Source organism: Schistocerca gregaria, chromosome 3, assembly GCF_023897955.1.
Source record: "Schistocerca gregaria isolate iqSchGreg1 chromosome 3, iqSchGreg1.2, whole genome shotgun sequence".
Taxonomy (NCBI): domain Eukaryota; kingdom Metazoa; phylum Arthropoda; class Insecta; order Orthoptera; family Acrididae; genus Schistocerca; species Schistocerca gregaria.
This window is the reverse complement of record NC_064922.1, coordinates 481,946,793-481,970,639: the sequence shown is the minus strand read 5'-3', so window position 1 is coordinate 481,970,639 and position 23,847 is coordinate 481,946,793. Positions and strand designations below refer to the sequence as shown.

Below are 23,847 nucleotides of genomic sequence, written 5' to 3'. Positions count from 1 at the left end.
GTCATCTCGACTGCTAGTGATACAAGGCAGTTGGGTTCCAGAACGACGTTCCGTATTACCCTCCTGAACCCACCGATTCCATATTCTGCCCACAGTCATTGGATCTCGACAAACGCGAGCAGCAATGTCGCCATACGATAAACAGCAATCGCGATAGGCTACAATCCGACCTTTATCAAAGTCGGAAACGTGATGGTACTCATTTCTACTCCTTACACGAGGCATCACAACAACGTTTCACCAGGCAACGCCGGTCAACTGCTGTTTGTGCAATAGAAATCGGCAGGAAACTTTCCTAATGTCAGCACGTTGTAGGTGTCGCCATCGGGGCCAACCTTTTGCGAATGCTCTGAAAAGCTAATCATTTTCATATCACAGCATCCTCTTTCTGTCGGTTAAGTTTCGCGTCTGTAGCACGTCATCTTCGTGGTGTAGCAATTTTAATGGCCAGTAGTGTATTTAGGGACAGGGTTGTAATTAAGAGGAGTTCCGAGCCATGAGACTTTTAACCTGTAGTTAGCATATTTCTTAAGGAGATGGAAAGCACTGATTACGGTTTTGCTTAGACTTGGCTTCAGGCAAAACAGGTGTCAGCGCTTTCCACCTTCGTATCTACGTGCTAAAAGGCTGGGAACCCCTCTCCCGTCAAGCTTGTAGATAGAGCTCTACTCTCAATTCCTTAAACGAATCACGCATTAACTTCCTTGCACTTACGCTCTTTTTGTTGCAAAGAAGTACTCTTTGCTATCGAACTTCGACCGGTACTTACCATCCCTCACAACTTGCTGTTTCGACCAGTCTTCCTGTATTTACTCGCCACAACTTATGCCGGTCAGCTAAAATCTGACATAACCAAAGCTATATGACTTATGTGAGTGACAAAGTGGCGCAGCCGCGATATTAGGTTCTGTCGACTCCTCAGAACGGCAGGTAATATGCTGAAGCGACTTTCGGCTGCCGGACGTTTGAATCGTCGCGGAGTATTGACCTTTGCATCGTTCGACGTCACTGCGGCGGTGCCGGCAGCTTCGCCTGCAAAGCGAATTCCAGCTCTAGGACGCGTGCAGCGCGGGGTCGGCCGCTGGGGAGACCGCGTCGTTGCGGACATCAAAGGCAGAGCCGCCGCCGCCGCTGTCGGCGTCAGCCTACGTCCAAACAAGCAGCCGCAATCAAAACAGCGCATTAGACGCCACGGCCCGCAGCTGCGGCGGCCGCGCTGTTTGCTCGCCTACTTTGCCGTGGCCGCCTAAATACAGGACGACCACCACCGACAACCACAAATACAGCCACTCTCGTCCTCTATTTTCAGTGACATAAAGTGCCAAAAAGGGATGCAGCACTTAGGCAATTAATCCTATCGCAAAATCCACTCTCATGGCACTGATCGACGAGCTGCGACTCAGAAACTGAAAGCTTCTAAAGGACAAAGTACAGATCTACAGCATTAGTTGAAAAGTTAAGAAAGAATACATCTTCGAGTGTACAGTGAGTTGGTCCACGTCTGGAGCACAATCAAGCAGATATTCTGCATTACATGGATTAGTCAAGTCATTAGCAGATTTTCGATGGGATGTGGCAACATATGTCTACGCACACGTCACGCAGTTACCACAAATTACACGCGCCTAGAATTAGCGCCCAACCGCATTCTGCATGTTCCATCGGGTTCGGACCAGACGAATTTTGTGGCTAAAACATCAAATAAAGCTCTATCATGCTCGTCAAAAACATGTAGCACGATTCTGGCTTTTGCGCCTTTCAGATATCGTGTGGAGGAAGGAACTCACTGAGCTCATCAGTCCCCTAGAACTTAGAACTAACTTAAGGACATCACACACATCCATGCTCGAGGCAGGATTCGAACCTGCGACCGTAGCGGTCGCGCGGCTCCAGACTGTAGCGCCTAGAAGCGCTCGGCCACACCGGCCGGCTGATGTTTACAGCGTTCGACGCCCCATATATTGTCTACCGTGCAACCATAGTATTGGCTCCTTATGGCAACAGAAGGCGGGACTGGATGTACCCAGTAGTGAGTGCAGCTTGAGGATACGAAGCGTATTGAACTGCTTTAGTCGGCGAGTAACTCAAAACAGTGTTACAGTGCAAGTGGTGTTGATAACAAAGCAGAGCAGTGGCAACGATAACTAAAGCAAATGTTGCATTATATCTGTAACAGCTGCCGAAACTGACATTTAGTCAGAAAGAAACACAGAAATTTCGCAGAGGCAGAACGAAGTGGCAGATGGAATATTAGCGTTTCTCCTAGATGAGTCAGCGGAATGCATGGTGTCGTATGAGGAGTACAATGATGAGGATACGTGCTTAACAAGTGAAAGTGATATTGAAACAGGTGTAGAACCATGTAGCTCGTCACCCTTGTCTCCAGTGAAACTTAGTAAAGGACAATCTTTGTCCAAGGAGAGGGTACGAAACATAATTACATACATGCAAAGCCATCCTCAGCAGGGGATAAAACCAGTTACGAACAGATTTCAAATAAGTCCGCAGTAATATGATATAACCGCGCAGTGCATAAGAAAAACTACAGATATTCAAAGGATGACAAGGCGTACTTGTTACAAAAACTGGTGTATGTGCGTTTCAAGGATTCTCGATACAATTTAGGGGATGTGCATGACGGTGACCCACAACGTCCTACACATCAAATTGCGCGTGATGCAGATTAGAGTGATTTCACTGGGGGCAGTGGATGGTTTCATTACTTTAAACAGTGCTACAGAATTGGAAGACCTAAGATAACGAAACTTCAAGCAGAGCGTCAACTTGGCGATTCACAGCAAACTGCGGAATCGGCCCGAAAATTTGTAGATGAGATGAACAAACTTAACGCATCGCTCAGAAAAGAATTCGTTTTCAACACAGAGTAACCAGGATTTGAAGACGAAATACGTGTGAAAGGAATCCTGAAAATTAGAGCTACCATGAGAGTTGAATAAAAATCAACCAATATCAGTGTATTAACACATTCGTATACAATTATGTCGACTGTCAGTCTAGACAGTAAATCGTCTGTCAAGTTATTTATTGTGTTGCGAGAAGTTGGAGGTGCAGTGTCCCCTACAATTCTTCCTTGTGTTCGTGATCTTGCTAGGTCAGTAGGGAATATTTACATCACAGAAAGCCAGGGCGAGAAAATGGGCGTAAGAGAAATACAACTATGGTATTAGCACTGCTTTCGGCCAATAGCTGTTCAAAATAATTTGCTTTCACTTAATTCCTGCTCTGCATATGTTGTTGTTGTTGTGGTCTTCAGTTCTCAGACTGGTTTGATGCAGCTTTCCATGCTACTCTATCCTGTGCAAGCTTCTTCATCTCCCAGTACTTACTGCAGCCTACATTCTTCTGAATCTGCTTAGTGTATTCATCTCTTGGTCTCCATCTACGATTTTTACCCTTCACACTGTCCACCAATACTAAGTTGTTGATGCCTCGATCCCTCAGGACATGTCCTACCAATCAATCCCTTCTTCTGGTCAAGTTGTGCCACAAAGGGCTCTTCTCCCTAATCCTATTCACTACCTCCACATTAGTAATGTAATCTTCCCATCTAATCTTAAGCATTCTTCTGTAGCACCACTTTTCGAAAGCTTCTATTCTCTTCTTGTTCAAACTATTTATCGCCTATCTTTCACTTCCATACATGGCTACACTCCACAGAAATACTTTCAGAAACGACTTCCTGACACTTGAATCTATACTCTATGATAACAAATTTCTCTTCTTCAGAAACGCTTTCCTTGTCATTGACAGTCTACAATTTATATCCTCTCTACTTCGACCATCAGCAGTTATTTTGTCCCCTAATAACAAAACTACTTTACTACTTTAAGTGTCTCATTTCCTAATCTAATGCCCTCAAACATCACCCTACTCAATTCGACTACATTCTATTATCCTCGTTTTGCGTTTGTTCATGTTGATCTTATATCCCCCCTTCAAGACACTGTCCATTCCGTTCAACTGCTCTTCCAAGTCCTTTGCTGTCTCTGACAGAATTACAATGTTATCTGTAAGCCTTAAAGTTTTTAGTTCTTCTCCATTGATTTCAATACCTACTCGGAATTTTTCTTTTGATTCCTTTACTGCTTGCTCAATATACAGATTGAATAATATCGGGGAGAGGCTACAACCCTATCTCACTCCTTTCCTAACCACCGCTTCTCTTTCATGTCCCTCGACTCTTATAACTGCCATCTGGTTTCTGTACAAATTGTAAATAGCCTTCCGCTCCCTGTATTTTACCCCTGCTACCATCAGAATTTGAAGGGGAGTATTCCAATTAACATTGTGAAAAGCTTTCTGTAAGTCTACAAATGCTAGAAACGTAGGTTTGCCTTTCCTTAATCTTTCTTCTAAGATAAGTCGTAAGGTCAGTGTTGCCTCACGTGTTCCAACATTTCTATGGAATCCAAACTGATCTTCCCCGAGATCGGCTTGGTCTGTTAAGAATTCGTTGTTAGTATTTTCCTGCCGTGACTTATTAAACTGATAGTTCGGTAATTTTCACTTCTGTCACTGCCTGTTTTCTTTGGGATTGGAATTATTATATTACTTTTGAATTCTGACGGTATTTCGCCTGTCTCGTACATTTTGCTCACCAGATGGTGGAGTTTTGTCAGGACGGCTCTCCGAAGGCCGTCAGTAGTTCTAATGAAATGTTGTCTACTCCTGGGACCTTGTTTCGACTGAGGTCTTTCAGTGCTCTGTCAAACTCTTCACGCATTATCGTATCTCCCATTTCATCTTCATCTACATCCCCTTTCTATAACATTGCCCTCAAGTAAATCGCTCTTGTACAGTCCCTCTATATACTCCTTCCACCTTTCTGCTTTCCCTTCTTTGCTTAGTACTGGGTTCCCATTTGAGCTCTTGATATTCATACAAGTGGTTCTCTTTTCTCCAAAGGTCTCTTTAACTTTCCTGTAGGCAGTATCTATCTTACCCCTAGTGCGACAAGCCTCTACATCTCATTTTTGAGACGTTTGTATTCCTTTTTGCCTGCTTCATTTTCTGCTTTTTTATATTTTCTCCTTTCATCAATTAAAATCAGTATTTATTCTGTCACCCAAGGATTTCTACTAGCCCTCGTCTTTTTACCTATTTGATCCTCTGTTGCCTTCACTACTTCATCCCCCAAAGGTACCCATTCTTCTTCTATTGTATTTCTATCCCCCATTCTTGTCAATTGTTCCCTTAAGCTCTTCCTGAAACTCTGTACATCCTCTGGTTTAGTCAGTTTATCCAGTTCCCATCTGTTTAAATTCCAACCTTTTTGCAGTTTCTTCAGTTTTAATCTACAATTCATAACCAATTGATTGTGATCAGAGTACACATCTGCCCCTGGAAACGTCCTACAATTTAAAACCTGGTTCCTAAATCTTCTTCTTACCATTATGTAATCTATCTGAAACCTGTCAGTATCTCCAGGTTCTTTCATGTATACAACCGTCTTTCATGATTCTTGAACCAAATGTTAGCTATGATTTAGTTATGCTCTGTGCAAAATTATACCATGCGGCTTCCTCTTTCATTGCATCCCGCCAATCCATATTCACATACTACGTTTCCTTCCCTTCCTTTTCCTACTATTGAATTCCAGTCACCCATGAGTATAAAATTTTCGTCTCCCTTCACTACCTGAAGGATTTCTTTTGTCTCATCATACATTTCTTCAATTTCTTCGTCATCTGCAGAGCTAGTCGGCGTATAGACTTATATTACTGTCGTAGGCGCGGTCTTCGTGTCTGTCTTGGCTACAATAATGCGTTCACTATGTTGTTTGCAGTATCTTACCCGAACTCCTATTTTTTTATTCATTATTAAACCTACTCCTGCATTACCCCAATTTGAATTTGTATTTATAACCCTGTATTCACCTGACCGAAAGTCTTGTTCCTCCTTCACCGAACGTCGCTAATTCCTTTTTAAATTTTCTAATCTATCTGCCCGATTAAGGGATCTGACATTCCACCCTCCGATCCGTAGAATCCCAGTTTTCTTTCTCCAGATAACGACGTCCTCCTGAGTAGTCCCCGCCGAGAGATCCGAATGGGGGACTATATTACCTCCGGAATATTTTACCCAAGAGGACGCCACCATCATTTATCCATACAGTAAAGATGCATGCCCTCGGGAAAAATTACGGCCGTAGTTCCGCCTCGATTTCAGCCGTTCGCAGTACCAGCACAGCACAGGTTAGTGTTACAAGGCCATATCAGTCAAACATCCAGACTGTGGCCCCTGCAACTACTAAAAAGGCTGCTGCCCCTCTTCAGGGACTATACGTTTGTCTAGCCTCTCAACACATACCCCTCCGTTGTGGTTGCACCTACGGTACGACTATCTGTATCGCTGAGGCACGCAAGCCTCCCCACCAACGGCAAGATCTATGGTTCAGAATCTTTTGGAGATAACTGTATCTTCCAAAAGTGTTCTACATTGCAGTTCATACCATCAGGAATCACTGGCGCTACAGTCCGGAACAGCAGGACTGCTACGGTCGCACGTTCGAATCCTGCCTCGGGCAGGGATGTGTGTGATGTCCTTAGGTTAATTAGGTTTAAGTAGTTCTAATTACTAGGGGACTGATGACCTAAGATGTTATGTCCCATAGTGCTCATAGCCATCTTTGAATCACTGGACGTATGCAGCCTCTGGATTTTTTCCCATGCCTACGGGACACATTATCGCACAGTCTGCAGCAAATGCGTTAAGGGCAGTTTGACGATAAGCTCCACGACAAACTGTTTCGTATTCTGCCTCATGCCATCACAATCCATTAGTTCTCATCCACCTATCACATATATGATTCTACACTCCTGGAAATGGAAAAAAGAACACATTGACACCGGTGTGTCAGACCCACCATACTTGCTCCGGACACTGCGAGAGGGCTGTACTAGCAATGATCACACGCACGGCACAGCGGACACACCAGGAACCGCGGTGTTGGCCGTCGAATGGCGCTAGCCGCGCAGCATTTGTGCACCGCCATCGTCAGTGTCAGCCAGTTTGCCGTGGCACACGGAGCTCCATCGCAGTCTTTAACACTGGTAGCATGCCGCGACAGCGTGGACGTGAACCGTATGTGCAGTTGACGGACTTTGAGCGAGGGCGTATAGTGGGCATGCGGGAGGCCGGGTGGACGTACCGCCGAATTGCTCAACACGTGGGGCGTGAGGTCTCCACAGTACATCGATGTTGTCGCCAGTGGTCGGCGCAAGGTGCACGTGCCCGTTGACCTGGGACCAGACCGCAGCGACGCACGGATGCACGCCAAGACCATAGGATCCTACGCAGTGCCGTAGGGGACCGCACCGCCACTTCCCAGCAAATTAGGGACACTGTTGCTTCTGGGATATCGGCGAGGACCATTCGCAACTGTCTCCATGAAGCTGGGCTACGGTCCCGCACACCGTTACGCCGTCTTCCGCTCACGCCCCAACATCGTGCAGCCCGCCTCCAGTGGTGTAGCGACAGGCGTGAATGGAGGGACGAATGGAGACGTGTCGTCTTCAGCGATGAGAGTCGCTTCTGACTTGGTGCCAATGATGGTCGTATGCGTGTTTGGCGCCGTGCAGGTGAGCGCCACAATCAGGACTGCATACGACCGAGGCACACAGGGCCAAACCCCGGAATCATGGTGTGGGGAGCGATCTCCTACACTGGCCTTACACCTCTGGTGATCGTCGAGGTGACACTGAATAGTGCACGGTACATCCAAACCATCATCGAAACCATCGTTCTACCATTCCTAGACCGGCAAGGGAACTTGCTGTTCCAACAGGACAATGCACGTCCGCATGTATCCCGTGCCACCCAACGTGTTCTAGAAGGTGTAAGTCAACTACCCTGGCCAGCAAGATCTCCGGATCTGTCCCCCATTGAGCATGTTTGGGACTGGATGAAGCGTCGTCTCACGCGGTCTGCACGTCCAGCACGAACGCTGGTCCAACTGAGGCGCCAGGTGGAAATGGCATGGCAAGCCGTTCCACAGGACTACATCCAGCATCTCTACGATCGTCTCCATGGGGGAATAGCAGTCTGCATCGCTGCGAAAGGTGGATATACACTGTACTAGTGCCGACATTGTGCATGCTCTGTTGCCTGTGTCTATGTGCCTGTGGTTCTGTCAGTGTGATCATGTGATGTATCTGACCCCAGGAATGTGTCAATAAAGTTTCCCCTTCCTGGGACAATGAATTCATGGTGTTCTTATTTCAATTTCCTGGAGTGTATAGTCATCTTTTAAGAATGGGTGCCTACCTGAAGGTCCTAAACAGCTCACCAGGAGTTCACCTTCGATCTTGAGGTTGCTTAGCTTCCTGATGACTGTGGCACGCCATTTTGCGTTCGGTGTTCTTGGTGTAAGTTAATGGTTTCCTTTGAACATTTCGTGATTGCCGAAGTGAGGTACATACATCCCATAGAATGTTGAGCTCTGCACCTCCAGGACACCCATTTTCTGTCATAGTGAGCCATTAGCACATAATATTTTTCCTTTCATAATTGATACGATAACACTTTCCAATGAGCTTTACTAAAGATTGAAGTGGCCACCTGACACTCAAGGGACTGCTCCTAAATCATTTTGCAATTGGGTTTGGTCTACCACAAACTTTACCAAGTGACAGCATCATCTGTATCTAAAAGGTCTGTTCAGATTATCTTCTAAATCGTTTATGTTCATTAGGAGCAACAGTCGGCCGATAACACTTCTGTTTTACTCCATGACTTTCCGTCGATTACTACGCACTCTGTTCTTTCTGAGAGGAAATCATGCGTCCAGTCGCACAACAGAAGCGATTCTCCATAAGCATGAAATTTGCTTATAAGTCTCCTGTAAGGAACGCTGTCAAAAGCCTTCCGGAAATCTAGAAATATAGAATCAATTTGAGATCCCCTGTTGATTGCACTCATTACTTTGTACAAATAGTGGACTCGTTACTTCATGCGAATTAAGGGCTATTTGTGTTTCACAAGAAGGATATTTTCTGATTCAGCGCTGACTGTGTGTGTCAACAGACCGTTACGTTCAAGGTAATTCATAATGTTCGAAAACAGTATACGTTCTAATGTTCACTGTAGTTCGACGTTAGCAATATGGTTCTGTAATTGAACTGGTTACTCCGATGTCCTTTCTGGACTATTGATGTGACATTTATAACTTTTCAGTCTTTTGGTACCGATCTTTCATCCAGCGAGCGGCTGTAGATGATTCCTAAGTACAGGGCTAGCGGATCATCATTTTCTGAAAGGAACCTTGTCCTTTCTGGACTATTGGTGTGACATTTATAACTTTTCAGTCTTTTGGTACCGATCTTTCATCCAGCGAGCAGCTGTAGATGATTCCTAAGTACAGGGCTAGCGGATCATCATTTTCTGAAAGGAGCCTTGTTGGTTTGCTACCTGAACCGGAAGACTCCCCTTTATTAATTGTTTTATACTGAAGAGCCAAAGAAACTGGTACACCTGCCTAATATCGTGTAGGGCTTCCGCGTGCACACAGAAGTGCCGTAACTCGACATAGAATGGGGTCGACTAATGTCTAAACTAACGTTGGAGGGAATTGACGCCATGAATACTGCAAGTCTGGATGAGAAACAGACAACCTACTTAACCGAGTTCCTAACACCAGAAAACACATTTCCCAGTGAAATCCATAGAAGAAAGAAAGCTTTGTATGGTGATAACTCTATCGACATCAGTAACGTGCAAACTGCGTAGTTCGTGCTCGTAATAAAGGAAACGGCGGTAGTAATATCACCGCGGGTGACAGAGTTCGGAATGCTCCCAAAGCTTAAAGGGGGACGTAGGCAAAATTGGTCAAAAATGATAAAAAAATTTGCCACCAGATAGTTCTTTAGTATGTTAAAAATACTATATCCAGTTTTCACAGATTCGAACTACGAATAATACAAAAGCTGCCTTATTTCAGTCACTGCGCAGCGCCACGGCCACTATTCTAGACGACACTCTTGTTGTTCACTATGTTTTATTACTTGCTGCTGTCATAAAAGCATCGGAAGAGTATAGAACGCTGTGGACCCGTTTACGTCGTGTTATCTTTGCCTTCCGCTAGCTATCTTTGGTAGCTATTATTGTCAGTGGTGCAGAAATATAAACATTTCAGTTCTGCTGGTAGTGTGAGAATTAGGAGTGTCTTCAACCTTTTGTTGTATGATTTAAAATGCCAAGATGTAGTGGTAAAGTGTTTAAGAAAGTGTCTTAAGCTCGCCATTTACGTGTGAGTCAACATAATTCAGAGGTAGATGATTGTGAAGCTAAGACGACGAGCAGTTCACAAAAGAAACTTGGAACTGGTGCAGAGTTTCAATCCACTAAATACGAAGAGAATAGTGGTATTAGGAAGATTAATTTAGAAATTATGTGTCCTATTTTTAGAAATTCGTGTCCATGTGGTAACTGTGGCAACAAATCTATAAGATTATACTACAGCAACGACAGAGATAATATTGTATGTAATATGCACTTGTTTTGTGACAGCTGTCAAACTGACATTCAGTACGAAACATCAACTGCTAATAATTGGTTGTATGAAGCCAACATAGGATTCTGCTGTGGGATGAGATGTGTTGGTGTTGGAAGAAAAGGTAGCAATTTGTTTTGTGCAATAATGAACATGGCATCTCCGTCTACCCCGCACTCAACCCTAAACAATCATCTTCTGGACGCCTTGAGAACAGAATGAAATAGCAGTTTGTCAGCAGCAGTGAAAGAGGCCGTTTTATTTAACAAAGACATTAAGAGAGAAGTAAATGACCTTTTGTCTTCTACAGATCTATGTGTTTCATGTGATAGCACATGGATGAAAAGGGACCATACCTCCCTACACTGTGTTTCATGAGTTATGAGCGTTGACACAGGAAAAGTTTTGGATTTGCAGGTGATGTCCAAATATTGCTCTATATATGCGCAGAGGAAGACTTTAGACAATAAGGAAGAAGAGAGACGATGGAAAATAAAACACAAAATAATTTGCAGCTAGAATTATGTTGGTACTAGTGGTGACATGGGGTCAGCAGGAATGAATTTAAGATTTCATCGGAGCGAAACGAGGCATAGAGTTAGATATGTGAAATATCTTGTTGATGGAGATTCTAGTGCTTTCAGATCTGTTGTAGAAAGCAAGCCATTTGGATATGGATGCAACACTGAAAAGTTAGAGTGTGTGGGGCATATTCAGAAGAGGATGGGCGGGAGACTTCTGAAACTGAAACGAAAACAGAAGGGTGTAAAAATCAAAGATGGAAACCCACTGGACCACAAAGTCTGACTGAAAAAGAGATCCACAAGCAAAGCAAAGCAATAAGGCACAACACTGGAGAATTAAATGTTTGTGTGAATTCCTGTGGGACCAAACTGTTGAGGTCATTGGTCCCTTGACATGCACACTGCTTAAACTAACTTTTGCTAAGAACTACATACACGCCCGTGCCCGAGGGACTCGAACCTCCTGCGGGAGGGGCCGCGCAATCCGTGACATGGCGCCTCAAACTGTGCGACCACTCCGCGTGGCACTGGAGATTTGAAGGCAATGCACAAGGCAGTGTGGGCAGTATATTTTCAAAAGTTATTAACTGATGAGAAGCCAGTACATGAGTCGTGTGATATATATTGGTGCAAATATAAGCAGGCAAAAGCAGAAAACAAAACATTTCCACGTAAACACAGTCTTCCTGAAGCAGTCTTTAACTACATAAAGCCAACATTCCAAAAGAAATGTATCCGTGGTGGAACAAAAAAAACCCGAATGAGAGCTTCAACAGCCTCATTTGGAAGAGATGCCCAAAAACAACATTTAGCTAATCTACTGTTGTTAAAATTGCCACATATGATGCATGTCTGTTGTTTAAAGGTGGTAACATTGGAAGAATAAGAACCCTTACTGGACTAGGATTTCTAGCAGGTTGCTTCACCGAAAATCTATTGAAGAAGATAGATACTGCGAGTGTTGCACGTTCTGGCTCAAGGATATAGCCAATAGGGCACGCCAGAAACTTGAGATAAATATGAAACAAGTACACGAAAGCAAGAAGAACAAATGTATAGTTATGGTTAACATGAAGGTACTGGTTTGTGGTGTGAATCCATATAAAATCTTTTATGCGCATTTCCTGGAACGTTCATTTTTCAGTTATAAGGAACATTTTCCCCTGAACCATTGGAAATAGAAAAGTTCAATTTTCTGCAGATTTCGTTCATAGTATAACACAACTTCCTGTGGTACAAATTTTTTCCGAATGTATTTCTGTCAAAATTATTTTCTGTGAAATTGAAATTGCTTTGTTTCATACGGATAATTTTAAAAAAATGAATTGCAAGAGCTTTAAAACTGATATTAAAAAACTATTCTATATGTTCGCTTATCTGATTACTAAGAATTACCTACCACCATATGAAAGTTGTAAGTAAAGGAATTTTTGTGAAAATGTTCCTTGTGTAATAGCATGTGATGCATAAATTTTCAACAGTGCTATGATCAAATATTTTAGGACAAAAATTTGTGAAAATTCCAGAATGTAGCTCATAACATAATTACCTCACATACAAAATTTGGCTTTATTATCTTTCAAACACTAAACAGTGTGTTATATTATGTAAACATATCCATCTTCTGCTACGTCCCCCTTAAAGAACGTCTTCGAGGAGTTAAGTTTGTTTGTGGTGAAGCGTTGCAAGAACAAGTTTGGTTCTGGCTCCGTCGACATTGTTAAACATTCTGCAGTGTCGGTATCAACGACCTGGTTTCTTATTGGCAGAAATGTGTTCGTCGGCAGGGTGACTTATATTGAGAAATAAATATGTAGACATGAAGAATAAACATGTAGGTTGTATATCTTTTTGTATTCAAAAAGCTTTAAGAGTTTTCACATAAAAAATTCGCAGGCATTAGTTTTCAGACAACTTTCATACATGCTTGTAAAAAGGATATGTGTAATTAAAATGTGTTGGGCTACTACTTTCATGCGTATATTATTTTAAAACAGTATGTTACTGTGCCATTTGGTTTTAACACGTACTCACCTGCTGCTCAACCGGACAACTTCGCCCTCTGCTGGTTCCCTCTCTAATCCCTTTCATGCTTGTAAATGGAGCACCTCCCCCTATTCCAGTACTGTATTCTGACAAATGGTCTCCTGTGGTGTATGTTTCATAGTTTGACAACATATACAGGATGTTCCCAAAGTACATACTAACATTTCAGGGCGAGGTTCAGAACATGAAAGTGATTAAGGAAAGTCACCTGAAAATAGGTCCCGATATGGATGTTTATGGTGATATCGGACAGGGGTGTCGGTTACAGCGTACATTACTAATGCTCCTACGAACTTGCCCTAGCGGTTCCGCAGTCATTAGTGACGATACACTAGTGTGACAGCGGTCTCCTTGGACCATGGCAGTGGTGGAATTACTGTACTTCATGGCAAGATCTACAAACCGCTCAAGGCACTAAAAGGTACAAGCCTGTTAGATATTACACCGCTACCCCTGTCGTAATGTGAGTTTCTCCTGGTACAGTTTATGCGTTGCTTTAATACTCTACTGTAGTCACTGATTCTCATGCACATATTGTTTTCGACAGTGCTCTAACCAAGTGTATGTATGCAAGGTACCCAACCAGCCACTGACTCGCTGAAGTGCACTAGGAGTCCTAATCAGCATGGTGCAGGTCGGTACTGGACCACCATCATATACACCATCACAGAATATTCCAGTGTTACTGCATGGACAAAGTGGGGATGTGGTTAGAAGCGTTTACGTATTGGTATGGAGACAACTGCAGCTTGAGACTGCTGTGATGAGACAGAGATCGAGAATGCAGCTAAAAGTATTAAAGTGCGGTTTCCGGAGGTGGAATGGGATGAACTGTGACGTGCAAAAGCCTACATCAAACAGCAGTTGACCGGCGAGTCTCATCCGAGGCGTCATCCTGCGGACATTTGCTGTGCTGCTAAAGCTCCATCCATTACAACAGTGTACAATGATTCTGCACTGTGTGTGGAATCGTATGACACATCCACTTATCTACAGCACTCTACCGTTAAAAGCTTTTTCGGTCTAAATATGGTGCTATCCTTTGTGTTGGAAAGACTGAACGGATGGCTGCCATGTGTTAAAGCTGTGTATAGAGACACTGCAGAGTACCTAAGTATGAACAGTGTGCATGTAGACGACTGCAGACAATGGGTCAATATAGTGCCTACCAAAACTAATGAGTTTGAGAGAAATACACGCTTAATTCTTTGCTTAGAAACAGGCTTTGTTTTCTGTACTGGTGTTAAGATTAAGAAATAACGTAATGCATTCCGTTTGCAATTACTGAATAAAATATGTGTATACCTATGTATGTTTTTTTATTTCTTACTTCTCATTATACTATAAGTACTAAAGCCACTACTACCAGATTCTTCGCCGCGCAGTTTAGCCGTGCTGTCTGGGGGCTTGTCACTGTTCGCGCGGCTCTCCCCCCCCCCCCCCCCCCCCCCTTCAAAGTTTCGAGTCCTCCCTCGGGCATAGGTGTGTTTGTTGTCCTAAGTGTAAACTACGTGAAGTTAGAGTAAGCAGTGTGCAAGCCTAGGGACCGATGACCTCAGCTGTTTGGTCCAATAGGAACTTACCACAAATTTCCAAATTTTACCAGTATTTTCACCGCAAACATGGAAGAACAGAAAATTATCTCATGTGACGGAGGACATCGAAAGGGAGCAAAAAAGGGCAGCTCGTTTTGTATTATCACATAGTAGGGGAGAGAGTGTGGCAGATATGATATCGAATTGGGATGGAAGTCATTACAGCAAAGGCGTTTTTCGTCGCAGCGAGATCTATTTACGAAATTTCAGTCACCAACTTTCTCTTCAGAATGCGAAAATATTTTGTTGAGCCCAAACTACATAGGTACGAATGATCATCAAAATAAAATAAGAGAAATCAAAGCTCGAACAGTAAGGTCTAGGTGTTCGTTTCTCCCGCGCGCTGTTCGGGAGTGGAATGGTAGAGATATAGTATGATTGTGGTTCGACGAACCCTCTGCCAAGCACTTAAATGTGAATTGCAGAGTAGTCATGTAGATGTAGATGTAGACGTAACTAAATTATCAGTAAAAGACTATCAGCATGCCAGGACCTGACATAGTCGGTATCACGGCAGGGCATGGAGTTCATTACGTTCTACAAAACACACTGTACGCCAGTCACTGACGTAGGAGGTATCCTGGCAGGGTAGGTGAAGTATGAAGACATTGTTGCAAGTGACTGGAGTTGTGACGGTGTGCAAGAAGACCGGAAGAAGAATGGCGTACAGTTTCCTGACAACATACGTGCAATAACTGTAGGTCGATCCATGTGCAGCAAGGCATTTTTACTCATATCGCTGGTAACACATCGGAATGGTGTCCACTTTGAGCACTATGTGTATTTTCTAAAACACTGTTTCAGTCCAGATACTAACTACTACAGGAGATATTGCAGGGTGTAGTCGGTGTGACATACACGACATTCAGGGAGAGCAGTGACATCCCTCCACCGGAAAAAGTAAAGGCAAACACAGTGTTCTTATTTGACGATGTTACTGTGGAAAACCAAGATCAAATTGGTCGATGTTTCTGTTTCGGTCAACATATGGCTGTTGATTTATTTTATCTGAGTCATACATATTCCATAATCCCTAAACAGCTGGTGAGGGATACTGCAAACCTAATTATAGCATTCAAACAGGACAATCCGAATCTAAAACACATTTCCGCGGCTAAGGTAGGAACCAATATGTCGTTCAATGGTTTTGTAAAGGTATGTGCAGACTGCTGGAAATACTCAGTACGGCTTTCTCGTTATTAATGAAACAAGAAAAAACAATATAGATTGGCGATAAATAGTTTCAAACAACACCCGGTCTACTGGATCTTAAATTTCGTAAGATACACGAATATTGTAAATTATACACCTAAAGATCTGGAAATGTATCGTGAAATATTGTTTTTGACTGATCTGCATAAGAATTCAAAATGCTGAAGCCATGCGAAATATAATCCGTTGTAAACCATATATTGAATGGTGAAACAAATGTTGGTATTGACATTCAGCATAAAAGGGTGAGCAATCGAAAACCCAAATGAGCTAAAAGACCAAATACAAATGCCCATGGCATCAACTGCCGCTGATAACACAGCTCATTAAAATGCTTCAAATGGCTCTGAGCACTATGGGTCTCAACTACTGTGGTCATCAGTCCCCTAGAACTTAGAACTACTTAAACCTAACTAACCTAAGGACATCACACACATCCATGCCCGAGGCAGGATTCGAACCTGCGACCGTAGCAGTCGCACGGTTCCGGACTGCGCACCTAGAACCGCGAGACCACCGCGGCCGGCACAGCTCATTCGAATGAAGTTGTTTAAGTAATTTCTTAGCTTAGGGAGAGACGTATCATCGAATAAATATGGAGACTGTAGTTCAAGAATTCCAAAAACCAATACAAAAAACATACCCTCGAAGATATACACTCCTGGAAATGGAAAAAAGAACACATTGACACCCGTGTGTCAGACCCACCATACTTGCTCCGGACACTGCGAGAGGGCTGTACAAGCAATGATCACACGCACGGCACAGCGGACACACCAGGAACCGCGATGTTGGCCGTCGAATGGCGCTAGCTGCGCAGCATTTGTGCACCGCCGCCGTCAGTGTCAGCCAGTTTGCCGTGGCATACGGAGCTCCATCGCAGTCTTTAACACTGGTAGCATGCCGCGACAGCGTGGACGTGAACCGTATGTGCAGTTGACAGACATTGAGCGAGGGCGTATAGTGGGCATGCGGGAGGCCGGGTGGACGTACCGCCGAATTGCTCAACACGTGGGGCGTGAGGTCTCCACAGTACATCGATGTTGTCGCCAGTGGTCGGCGGAAGGTGCACGTGCCCGTCGACGTGGGACCAGACCGCAGCGACGCACGGATGCACGCCAAGACCGTATGATCCTACGCAGTGCCGTAGGGGACCGCACCGCCACTTCCCAGCAAATTGGGGACACTGTTGCTCCTGGGGTATCGGCGAGGACCATTCGCAACCGTCTCCATGAAGCTGGGCTACGGTCCCGCACACCGTTAGGTCGTCTTCCGCTAACGCCCCAACATCGTGCAGCCCGCCTCCAGTGGTGTCGCGACAGGCGTGAATGGAGGGACGAATGGAGACGTGTCGTCTTCAGCGATGAGAGTCGCTTCTGCCTTGGTGACAATGATGGTCGTATGCGTGTTTGGCGCCGTGCAGGTGAGCGCCACAATCAGGACTGCATACGACCGAGGCACACAGGGCCAACACCCGGCATCATGGTGTGGGGAGCGATCTCCTACACTGGCCGTACACCTCTGGTGATCGTCGAGGGGACACTGAATAGTGCACGGTACATCCAAACCGTCATCTAACCCATCGTTCTACCATTCCTAGACCGGCAAGGGAACTTGGTGTTCCAACAGGACAATGCACGTCCGCATGTATCCCGTGCCACCCAACGTGCTCTAGAAGGTGTAAGTCAACTACCCTGGCCAGCAAGATCTCCGGATCTGTCCCCCATTTAGCATGTTTGGGACTGGATGAAGCGTCGTCTCACGCGGTCTGCACGTCCAGCGCGAACGCTGGTCCAACTGAGGCGCCAGGTGGAAATGGCATGGCAAGCCGTTCCACAGGACTACATCCAGCATCTCTATGATTGTCTCCATGGGAGAATAGCAGCCTGCATTGCTGCGAAAGGTGGATATACACTGTACTAGTGCCGACATTGTGCATGCTCTGTTGCCTGTGTCTATGTGCCTGTGGTTCTGTCAGTGTGATCATGTGATGTATCTGACCCCAGGAATGTGTCAATAAAGTTTCCTCTTCCTGGGACAATGAATTCACGGTGTTCTTATTTCAATTTCCAGGAGTGTATTTTGATTAAAGGTTTGGACGACATGTGGCAGGCGTATCTTGTCGACATGAGGGAATGTTCGCATGTGAATAATGGATTCGAATATATCTTAATGGTCATTGATGCTTACTCTAAATTAGCCTGGGCATTACCCGTGAAAGCGGAAACAGGAAAGGAAGACGCGCATGTGTTTGGGGGATTGCTGCGGACGGAGACGAATCGAAGCCCAGACAACCTTCAAACAGATCACGGCGGCGAGTTTTACAATATATTTTTCAAGGCTGTGATGGAGCGGTATTGAATACATCACTACTTGACGTTCACCCTCCTGGAAACGAGTATCGTGGAACGTCTGAACGGAACAGTGAAAACTCATATGTGGATGCAATTCAGTCTTCATGGCTCACACAGATGGATCGCTACCCTCCCGTAAAAAACTGCACTGTATAATCGACCTAAACATCACACGATTTGGTGGTAAAAGACTTCTAGTTACAGTACACAATCGAATTAAAACGTTAGATCTGCGCAAACAGCAATTCAATGTAGGTGATTTAATATGTATTTCAAATCACAAGACAGCATTTGAAAAGTCATACATGCCAAACTGGTCAACCGAGACATTCACAGTTTGCAAAATGCAGAGAACGAATCCTAGAACCCACCTCTTAAGGGACAACAGTAGAAGACTACTGAAAAGGCAGAATGCTTTTCACAGAAGAATTACAGAAGAGATCGTAATCAGATGTGTATCTCGTAGAGAGGGTCATGTGGCTTCAAGGGAATACAGCGTTAGTTAAATGCTTTGGTTTTCCCGCATCACAAAATAGCTGGATCGACGCTGATGATTTGCTATATAGCAGGGTGCTCAGACCACAACCACTTCAGTAGCATAACATGCGTGATAGGAGATGCATTAGAGAAGGAGGCGGTATTGTCGACAAACCGCTTGTCGAATTACACATTTCTGGATGTAACTACTGTGGACTTCGATCAAAACTTTAAACACGATTGGCACTCGGTGATAACGGGATAAATCTGTTCGACCAAGCCTCTATGGAATACAACAACATATAAGCAGCAAATAAATATCGTCATACCGCCGATCGTATTTTAGCTGCTAAAGCTAAGACAATACGTGCGACAAGAGATGTTGGTGTTGGTCAACGCTTTGCACCATTTGCAGTTGAGATAACTATGCATGGTAAAGTTAAGTTGGGCTTGGGTGTGAAGAAGTTCAGCCAAGCTATGATCACTGCACATAGGGTGCTAAGAAAAAAGACGACAACCAAAGGGTATGTGAGAAACTATATCCTGAAAGCGTAGTATGCAGCTAAAAGCACCCTCAAGCATAAATGAGCGAGAAAGAAAAGATCTATTAAACCTCCCATGGTTCTACCAATACCCAAGACGTTGGGTGGAATTACTCCGTTCCTCATTGCTACCCTAGCCGGTCTCTCAGCGATGGGTACATGGGCTTGAGTGCTGCGGCTATTAGCAGAACAGCCAAGAATGCACAAAACTCTCTGGTGCAACAGCAGGGTGCACGAAGACGTAACTGCATGATTGTGGCAGCAGCAATCGGAAAAGGGCTATACTTGGAAACATACAAGAAAAGACTACGTCACTTCATAAACAGAAGAAAAGCCCCCAAGCAGTCTTACCAGACTGTGCATTTACAAATTCAGACCTGTTTAACTTTGTTAAAAAGAAATTCAACAGTTCGAGATTCTGAGGCGTGTTTCTACGAGATACGTTACCGAGGACTACAGGGTACTGAGTGCCAGCCCTGCCAGTCAGTAGTTTTACTCTCGACGAAGATGGCCATTGAAAGCTTGAGAATTTTATTGGAATTGAGTTGGTTGTAAATCCGAGAAGATTTTATCCAATCATGCCACCTGGAAAGACTCCGAGGAGTCGCCAGGGATTTTATTCTTTGGTACATTGCATGTTGTTGTGCGCTCGGGATGGTGTTTGAAATGGCAATTTCTTTCGCAAACCAGGGTTTACTATCCAAACTGAGCTTTATCGTTTCATTTTGAACGTTAATACAAGCCTGTTTACTCTTATTGTCCTCAGGGGGTTCGATATAACTGGACCCTCCATTTAACACTTCGTAGACATGAATATGGATGTCAGTATGGTATTTGGCTGTATGTTTCAGGTGACCCTCTTACTTCCATCTCGGGAAACTGGGCCAGTATAGCACCCAAAGTGGATTCACGATACCACACGGCGATTGATGTAGTCAGAGATATAGCGCTGGCTTTTTATTTATTTATTTATTTAACCTGATCAGATTAGGGCCATCAGGCCCTCTCTTACATCGGACCAGTGTTTCTCATATGCAGCATTTCACACATCAGAGTTACATCATGACAATAATTTAAATAAGAAAATTAGATTACTCTAGTTACAATATGAATAAAGAATAATGACTAAGACCTAATAAAGTAAGTACTGGCAGTATTTTTACAACAGGTGCTATACATACAAATTATGATAAAAGTAATAATAGTAACAGTAAAAAAATTTAATAAGAATGATAAACATGAGAAAAATGGGCAATAGTAATGAAGATTTGTGCAGATGTACATTAATATCTTGGTGTGTAAAGTAGATGTTTACTAGTATAGCGAGTTTCGGGGGAGGGAGACTTAAGGAGGGGGAAAGAGGGATGTAATGGAGTGAAGTGCATTCGTGTACAATGGAAAGCATTACTGTTGCTTAAGTAGATACGCCATTAACTGTTTTTTGAAGCTGAACATGTTTTTAAGTTCTCTAACATACCGAGGGAGGTTATTTGAGAGTCGGGTTCTCGCTACTGTAAAGGACTTGGAGAAGGTGACTGAGCGATGCAGTGGAACAGAGAGGGTTTTATTATAATGGGAACGTGTGTTTCTGTCATGTTGTTCAGAGATAAGCGTTAAGGACGAGGAGAGATATGAGGGACAGTGTACATTTATAAGGCAGTAGATGAGACAGAGTGTATGAAATCTCTGCGTTTGTCTGCACGCAGCCAGGACAATTCTGCATATGCTGGTGAAATGTGGTCAAAAAGTCAAACGTCACAGATATATCGGACGCAGGCATTCATTACCAGTTCCAGGCGTCGCGAGTTTTCCTGAGAGAGGCCTTGTAGGATAATATCGCTGTAATCAATGATTGGGAGTATAAGCGTTTCTAATTTCTTTTTCAGAGTTTTTTATATTTTTGTAGGACATGAAGGGATGCTGATGCTTTTTTGCACACTGCAGTTACGTGATCTGTCCAATTAAGATTTTCATCTATTATTACTCCCAAACTCTTTGCTGAGGAAGAGAAGTTAATATTTGTTCCATTTAGGATAAGTGATGCCACGGATTCCCGATGTTTTGGGCTAATGAGCTTAGAGTGACCAACACGTACCGCTTGGATTTTAGATGGGTTTAGTTTTAGTCCTATGTCCTTTGCCCATTTTGATAGTGCATCGAGATCAGTATTGAAGTTTTCAATAGCTTTCTTAAGATTGTTTGGTTTCGTACTTAGATACAACTGAAGGTCATCACCATACATATGATATTTACAATAAGTCAGAACCGATGACACATTATTGACATACAGAGAGAAGAGTATGGGACCTAGTACTGAGCCTTGGGGGACGCCTGACACTACCTGCCGCCATTGTGATTTTATATTCCCGAACAGGACGCGTTGCTGACGAGACGTCATGTATGAGCGAAGCCATTGCACTGCACATGGTGAGTAACTTAGACCGCCAAGTTTGGCTAGTGACATGTCGAAGTCGACAGTATCAAATGCTTTGCTGAAATCTAAGAAGCAAATGATAGTCGCTTCTTGTCTGTCCATGGCAAGTTTCAGGTCATCTGCCATCTTTATCAGTGCGGATATTGTGCTTCGATGTTTACGGAAACCTGATTGGTATTCTTCTAGTAGGTTGTTAGCAGTTAGAAGCACCAGGCTGCTTGGGCGGGTGGTCAACTCGCAGCAGAACACAGCGTTACGTTTAATGGCATTATATCTCGGATCATCTAGGTCTTTGAGGAGCTGCCCGTCCAGCACTGGGAGGCAATCGTCTAGAAACCTGACTGGTTCGTGATTACCTACTGGCAGGATTCTCAATTGTGGTAAATGATATATGCCCCTCAAGTGTCCTAGCAACCGTCATGTATTCTAGAGGGGTCATGACGCCGCTAATCTGGTGTGCTTCACTATCAGGATGGGATGGAACACTACCACTAGCGACAGGTTCATTATCATTAATGCTACAACTGGGGGACGACTGCATCCACTGGGTGGATGATGGCGCTGGGGAGGAGGTGTCTTCAGGAGGGAGGATTATGTGCCGAGGCACACATACTTTTCATTGATGGAGAGGGCAAAGAGCCGGAGCTGGAGTAGGAGGACATGGCGTCTGCGAGCTTCTGTGGGAACACCCTGGCAGCGGAGAGGGTGCGCGTTGATGCTGCTGCATGTTGGAGCCTTCATCATCGCCAGCCTGGAGGGTGGGGGGAGGGAGGGGTCGTTCCTGTGATTGAACCACTTATGGACGCCAGGTTGAAGGTCTGATACCTGCCCCAACAACCAAAGCTCTAGGTGAAAGTGCCACAATAAGCTGTTGTTGTAACAATATTGGTGACACATCTGTAACGTACAAATTATAGAAATAAAATCTAGTACAGTTCTCAAGATTTCCTAAATACATGCTGTAAAGAAATAATAACAATTAAGCACATCAGCATTCCAGAATAACAATAATTATATGCTGTAATGAATATGGTCACATTATAATCACCTTTTACCCTCTGGCTTTCAGGATTGAGTAGTTCAGGCGATATTTCTGCTAATTCTCCCACCCAGTCATATACATCCACCTCCTCTTCCAGAAGAGTGAATCACACTGCCTTTCAGCACCCACCATCTAATCCTCCCACTCCGGTATTTCACTCTCACTGGAATCATTGTTCTTGATCAGCACTGATTCATGTCACGGAAGTCATCTACAACAAGATGCTGATAATAAAAAACAATAAGCACAACGAAAAAAGTTTTACTCAATTTGCCTACAGCGAGATAATGACCATACATAACTATGAAAAAAATAAATAAAAGTCATACTAGATGGGAGTAATGACTCCTGGTCATCATTCTCGGCACACTTTCCTACTACAATCTCATCCTTTTGTTGTTCTATAGCAACATTTACAGCAAAGGATAATATATGCCCCACATAACTGTATACGATGAAAAAAAGTCGAAAGGCAATGTATTGCAACTGTTCTTGCTGCATTTCGGCCTCCATTTGCTGCTCAGTGTCCATCAACTGCTGCACTAATGCTGAAACAGCGAGATCAAAAATTTTAGAAGCACTTGTTACGATCTGAATACACCAAGGGCTGCTTTCTGAGCAAATAAACCATCACACAGAATTTGGAGATGTTCTTGCATGATGGTAGCACAAGCTCTTCCAGCTGGTGCTCCTCTAATGCTACAATAGTAGAAATATTATAAGCACCTGTTACGATTTCAATAGTTTAAGAAGTGTTTTCTGAACATGTAAACGATCACACACAGAATTCTGAGATGTACTCACATGATGGTAGCGCAGCCTCTTTCGTTTGCTGGCGTCTTTCAGCTTCCAGCTGGTGTTCTAATTCATCCAACATTTCGGTAATGAACGCTACAACAGCAAGACGAAAACAACTTTTATAACTACTTGTTAGGAATATGTATCACAATCTCGAAACAGCTGACTACTTTGTTACGAAAGTTTATAACTGTCGCAATTTGAACTCTTTTTTTTTTTAATATATACACTTACATGGCAATGTCACAAGTTTGGCCATTTCCTTCCACCACTACCGCTGGAGTCACTGTTGGCTAACCGATTCATATTGCAG

The 23,847-nt window shown here is 43.8% G+C and overlaps 1 protein-coding gene across 1 annotated transcript in view; it reads right to left on the bottom strand.

Moving 5' to 3' along the window:
- Positions 1–1,052: 1,052 nt before the first annotated feature.
- LOC126355438 (uncharacterized) overlaps positions 1,053–23,847 on the bottom strand; it is a 92,315-nt gene continuing 69,520 nt past the window's right edge. Inside the window, exon 3 of the mRNA XM_050005747.1 lies at positions 1,053–1,145. Coding sequence (XP_049861704.1) covers positions 1,053–1,145 — 93 coding nt within the window. The remainder of the gene's footprint in view (positions 1,146–23,847) is intronic.